The sequence below is a fragment of the Vigna radiata genome, chromosome 4 (genome assembly GCF_000741045.1).
Source record: "Vigna radiata var. radiata cultivar VC1973A chromosome 4, Vradiata_ver6, whole genome shotgun sequence".
NCBI classification, from domain to species: domain Eukaryota; kingdom Viridiplantae; phylum Streptophyta; class Magnoliopsida; order Fabales; family Fabaceae; genus Vigna; species Vigna radiata.
The window spans coordinates 11,026,562-11,032,771 of record NC_028354.1 but is presented as its reverse complement, the minus strand read 5'-3'; the positions used below and the strand labels follow the sequence as shown (position 1 = coordinate 11,032,771).

The 6,210-nt window shown below is 33.7% G+C and overlaps 1 protein-coding gene across 3 annotated transcripts; it reads right to left on the bottom strand.

The window, feature by feature from the left end:
• Nucleotides 1-1,251: 1,251 nt before the first annotated feature.
• LOC106759036 (BRO1 domain-containing protein BROX homolog) lies at nt 1,252-4,792 on the bottom strand. Of its 3 annotated transcripts, none has more exons than XM_014642048.2 (12): nt 4,656-4,792; nt 3,997-4,234; nt 3,652-3,726; nt 3,489-3,547; nt 3,269-3,404; nt 3,060-3,156; nt 2,903-2,969; nt 2,567-2,665; nt 2,286-2,375; nt 1,816-1,970; nt 1,627-1,728; nt 1,252-1,509 (listed from the first exon to the last, which is right to left on the bottom strand). In XM_014642048.2, exons 2-12 carry the CDS (start codon nt 4,184-4,186, stop codon nt 1,344-1,346), a joined length of 1,236 nt encoding a protein of 411 aa, XP_014497534.1. In that variant the 5' UTR covers nt 4,187-4,234; nt 4,656-4,792; the 3' UTR covers nt 1,252-1,343. The 3 variants fall into 3 exon arrangements, with proteins under 3 accessions (XP_014497534.1, XP_022635527.1, XP_022635526.1); XM_022779806.1 differs by having other exon boundaries at nt 3,997-4,204; XM_022779805.1 differs by lacking the exon at nt 4,656-4,792 and adding an exon at nt 4,321-4,541 and having other exon boundaries at nt 3,997-4,204.
• Between the last annotated feature and the right edge of the window lie 1,418 nt (nt 4,793-6,210).

Sequence of the window (6,210 nt, the reverse complement as noted above, 5' to 3'; positions counted from 1 at the left end):
TTAGGATCACTAGTACATTTGGATGTTATTAGTACATTATGATTTGGTACATTATCTTTGCTTAGAAATGGATGATTTTTCTACATTATGATATTCTTAGAACATAATGTACTTTATGCTTTTTCATGAATGAATGGATGATTTTGGGATGCATAATATGTAGGTCTGTTTGTGGTTTGAAACTTTTATGCAGGTTTGTCTGTGTTGTGAACATTTTATGCAAGTATGTGTAGTTGGATAAGAAAGACAAATATCACCCATATCCCTGTGGATCAAACCGAAGGCTTTACCGTGGACTTTCACCCTTCGGTAATTACCGAAGGCTCTTTGCCCTTCGGTAATTACAAAAGGCTTTTGCCCTTCGGTAATTACCGAATGCTTTTAGCCCACGGTTATTACCGAGGGGTTTTTCCCTTCGGTAATTACCGAAGGCTTATGGTCCTTTGTAATTATCGAAGGGTAAAAGTCCTCGATAATGATTAGGGACAAAGGTTTTTCTGACAGCTTTTTAACCGTCGGTAGGCTCTCGGTAAGTGTTGTTTACCGACGGTTTTTGGTGTTTTCCGAGAGATTCTGGTCGCCGGTAATGCCCTTCATTTCTGAGATTTTGTGGCTTTGAAAGTGACTGAAAACATTAAAAATATTCCACGTCACATGTTCTGCTATGAGAGCTCAAGAAGAGTCAAAGGACCACATAAAGCTCAAAGTGCTATTTGATGTGAATAGCACTTTCATAAGAAATAAAAATGTGGTATTAAATAACTTGATGAGGAAAGCTTATATGATTTTTTGGAGGCCTTCAAGAGCGTATATGTAAGTTTTCTTCATCATCAAATAAGTGAACAATTCTTTATCAAATATTTCTATGATTGATGCAACAACTGGAAGGATATGTATAAATAAAACCACTACCTTGATCACCAACTTACAACAATTCACCATGAGTGAAATACAACTATGCGAAGCATTTTTTTAAGTTAGGACTAAAGCCACAACCTACTGAACAATATATGTAGTAAAACAACTTCCAATCAAGTGTGTCTATATGTGGGTTACGTACTTCAACCTTCAATGGAAAATTCACAACTTTTGAAATCAAGGTGTTGATTTGCCCACTAACAAGTACCACTTCATAATTAGTTTTTTTTTTTTATGACGAAATACGTTAGGAAATTTCTGACCTTAATCTTCTTTATTATAATTACGAATGTATTAGACTTTAATTATATATAACGAATAGTAACCTTGATATATGTATGACAATGTTAGCACGTATAGAAGAGTTTTAACATTCAAGAAGGTATTGAACTTGTGATAGAAAAAAAAAAGATCATTTAAGTTCATCAATCAGTTGGATTCTCATCACTGTCTATAAGGTGCTCCTTCAATGGCTGTCCTAGAGATTCCCAGTTTCTACTATCCCATGCTGGATCAATTTCAGGCAGTTCATAGTCATCTGGACGTAATGATAATTGGAACTCAGGAAGATCTGGCAATGATTGGAGACCCCTGCATCATTAACAAAGTTCCAATCATCATAATTATGAAATCTAAAGGAAATTTGGAGTTTAATTGATAAATCAAGACAGTAAAACACATGATTTTGAAACAAAGAAAGCTCCTTACTTCTCTTGCTCCCAGAGGTAGCCATACATCTGAGACTTCCTTGATGCAACTTCAGGAATTTTCTGGTGTAAGAATTTCATAGCACCCCAGAGTGGAGGAACCCTTGACAGAGAGATGCATATTTGTTATTTAAGATAAAGGGATGTGACAAAAGAAGCATCCAGACAAGACTCAAAGATCAATACCAACCTTGTAACTGGAGCTGCAAGGCAAAAGCTTAAGCTGGCCTTCTTGCTTTCAGCCAGAAGCTCTTCTGCAGCAAGAAAACAAGACACAGCACCAATGGAACTGTTTGGTTCATTACCCTTGTCAAGGATCAGACCATGGTAGTAGTAGGCTGCAGCCTGACAACACAATAAAAAAAAATATAAGTTATGGATTATATACATTATAGCTTATATTATTGGTTGTCACCTACACATGAAAAGGTGTCAGCATAGCTGATGTCAAAGTTCATAACGATCATGAACTTCTTTTTTACTATATAAATTATGTTTAATGTGGTACGAAGACTTTTATACTTCTACCAGAGTATGATGTTACAAGCAATTTTACAAAGTGACAACTTTTAGTTACATGAAAACTCATGATTAGATGATAGGATAAAAAATCTTTACAATATGTCAAAGATTTATTTTTGGTGAAAAATCTTTACTAACCTTGGCTTCAAGGAATTTCCATTTGATGAATCGGAGATGCTTTCTTCCACTCCCTTGGTTGGTGTCGCATCCTAACAAGCAGTGATAAGCCTGCTCAAGAAAGTGAAACATTTATACTTGAGAAAAACAAATCCCCATAATGATAAAATGAAGTATTAGGGATAATAATTTCCTTTCAACAGATATTATGTTTTCGTGAACTTACAAAATATATTGCAGTCATAAAGTTAGTGATTTAAAGCAGTAATGCTGAATAGATATTCAACAGATTGAATAAAAACCTGACTAAAGTATATCAGCTGTTCACATGCCAATCTCCTCTTCACAGACAAAGTTGCCTTCTGACATTCCACAGCAAGACCAAGTTGAATCTCAGTTCCCTAAATAATCATCAAGATGAACTATTATACCCAATCTGAAGGGGATTGTGTATTAAACTATTTTACTGAAGTCAACTTCCCTTATAATCTATTCAAATCAACATAAGTTTTTAGTGACTTGCCCACACAGATACTCTTAATACATTTGAGTGTTTAATTAAGTTGTTTACTCAAATCGTACCCTATCAGAATTTAATGCCTGCACTTGTAATTCTAGAGATACTGATCAAGGAGTACCTGGCCAAGTGTTTGAATAGCAATAGCCTCCAACACACCCTCCTGTAAGTCGTGGGGAAAAGTATTCCTGGATTTTGTTTGAATGTACTTTACTATAGGGTGTTCAGTTCTGCTCCAAAACTAGTTTCACAAACTTAAAATCTATTCAGAAAAGTACCTGATTTCAGGAGGTATCCGAGTAAGAATATCCCTTAAACAGAACTCCAGGTATCCTGAGGCCTTCAGCAACAAATCAATTGCTTCCCTCTTGCTATCTGACAATATAAAACATATGCATGATCAATGATTGTTCAACTTGTGGATGGTTTAATAGGATCTAACTTCATGTTTCACTAGTACGCCAAAGTTTATGTATTGACACAAAACCTGAAGATACAACCCTGAATCCAGAGCCTGACGAGTTCTTTGGAATCATCATTGAGTCAGCCTCAGACAGTGTGAGCATAGCCATAAGGTGCACTGCAGACAGCACCTCAAACCAGGTATTTGCTACACTGCTATCCTGCCAAGTAGATTTTACCATGTTAAAGAAACTAAAATTACCAATAATAAAAGTGAAGAAGAATGAGTTTGATGATGGCCATACTTGTTTCCCATCTTCTAAATGTTTCCATTTGAAATCTATTAGTCCTTCGAGACCATACTCTGTTAACAAATGAAAATCACTCAGCCCATTTTCACAAATGCTGAGAAACAATATTCATTCCATTAAAAGTTTGAAAGGGTTTCGGAAAGGGGATTTGAGAAACCTTTCTTTGTAAGTCCAATCAGAAGAGACAAGTACTCATTCAAAGCTCGCCGCAATTCAGTTATAGCTGACCCACCTGCACAGTTAAAACTTCAGATCAGCATGACATTTTCACACTTCTATTCATTCTACAATAAATCTATAATTTCTTTATGAATGTTATTAATTGAAGAAATACAGTATACATAACATGAGTTCTGAATTTTGCCCACTTATTGTGTTATATAGTGAAAACATCCAGGTTTAAAACCTAGTGTTTATGATCCAATTCTAGTATATTTCAAGAAACAAGTAAAACAAATACACAAAAAAAAGATACTTATCAAGTGAAGAAGCAAAGACACACCAGTATCCTCTGCTACCAACACTATCTGATTCCTTAGTGAGGTCAATTTATCAGCAAGATCCCGTGGAATTACACCCTTAAGCACCCTTTGAAGATCAGAGTGCACCGGAATTCTTGTTGATGGAACAAACACCACCACTTCAGGAAAGTTTGTCTTTTTTTTCCTATACACAGAGTAAGTGCACCCCATCCTTTCAAGCAAAGCATCCTACACAAACCAAACATTCATTTCCACAGCCTGATTCCATCACAGTGGCAGTGTTATGAAGAAACTAAGCATTAATGATGACATAACTTGATGAGATAATAAAGCATGGTTGGCACATTTTTTAACAGCATAAAAGTACTGGAATTCAACTCTGCCGAAGTGGGTTGGGAATGAAGAAACATCATCTAACCACAGTTTTCATCATGACCATAGTTGGGTAGCAAACAGAAGGTTAATAATAATAAAAGAAAAAAAAAAAAAAAACAGTTGTATGATCTACATGTGTGGGACAGAAATGACAGTTAATCCTGGTGGATTCAGACATGATTGTTGAAGAATATTAAAATGAAAATGGGTGGAGAAAAGACAGAGAGAAAGAGAAGCTGAGGAATTAAGTTATGAGAAGAATAAAAGGGTTATTAAAAGAGAGAGAAAGTTTGGAAGAACTTACTGGATACAGAGAGGAAAGAAGGAAGGAAGATTCTTGGAGAGGCAGAACATGTTAATATGGTATCTGAGTGAATTGGAAGCTCAAGAACCGAGACATGTCTCACATGGCCATGGCGTAGAAGTCTCTGCTTCTTTCAAAGGACCACGTTCACTTGTATTTTTTTTAGGTTCCATTAAACGCTTAACTTGTAGGATGTGTAGTAGACTCAGGTGTTACTATATACTTACGCAATAATTTTTTTTTTATAACGTTTTAACGTAATTTATAATTTATCATGTATCATTTATGTGATTGGTCCATAATGATATTTATGATTATTATTATTATTAATTGTGAAGTAATTTTAGATCGTAATGACACATAGATGATATTCAAATGTTGTCAAATAAATATTGTCTAAGTATCATTATCCTTTTTATAATTACACGCACCTGTATTTTAGTGTAACAACACTTTACCTATCAATGTCTCCATCAAAAATTGGATTTTATATCTATAATAGAGTAGATACTAAGTTTCTTATATTTGAACTTGTTGAGTGTTTCTCACATTAATTGTGAATAAATGTTATAAATGTCTCTTTAAGAAATAAAGATAGAAGAGTTATAATTTATAAATTTCGATGGTTGGGATGAGATATTGGTTTGTGGCTGGATATTGTACATGCAATAAAAGATAAAAGAATATTTATATAACTATAAATTTGACTGTATTTAAAAGTGATTTATCTTTACTTACTATGTTTGAAGATGAACTAACTTTAGCATAACTTTTCCTAATTAGTATTATTTAGTCTACGAATATGATTGTTTTAGATGGATCGAATCTGAAGAGAAATTATATTGCAATTTCCGTCGTAGGTTAGATATGGAAGGGGAAGTATTGGCACGTGGATTGAGGAGGAAGGACGAAGTGGGCCCCAGTATAGACCCCTTCTGTTAAATGTAGATGCTCGCACGTGCATACAGAAAAGAATGCATCGCAAAGTTTGCACAAGAAACAACGTTTTCACAACCAATCGATTTGTTTGATGATATAAGTTCTTCCTCAAACATTTTAAAGAGTTGTCTATAAGTGCTTATATTTTGTTTAGTTTAGATTATGTTTGTGAAAGGTAAAGAGAAATAAGATAAAAACAAGTATGAATTATGCACTAGAAAAAAGACATTATATGATAGATGAAATGGTCTATTTTATATGTATCATGTAGTTATAGTTATAGTAAAAGTGAAAAATATGTCCTAAGTTTAACTTCGTGATGTACTTCTGATAAGTTTAACTTCGTGATGTACTTCTGATTACTTGTTATAGAAAATTCAACTTACTATTATATTTTTTTATTATTTGTTATAATACGTTCAACTTACTATGACGTACTTTTCATTACTGTCATAATATATTAAGTTATTATAATACACTTTTGACTAGTTGTAATAATATATTAAGTTAAACTAAACATTAATTTTTTTTCATAGACACAAAAACTAAACTATATTAAGAAACTCAAATTTGAGTTTCTTAATTTGGTTAGATTTTTGTGTCTATGAGAAAAAGT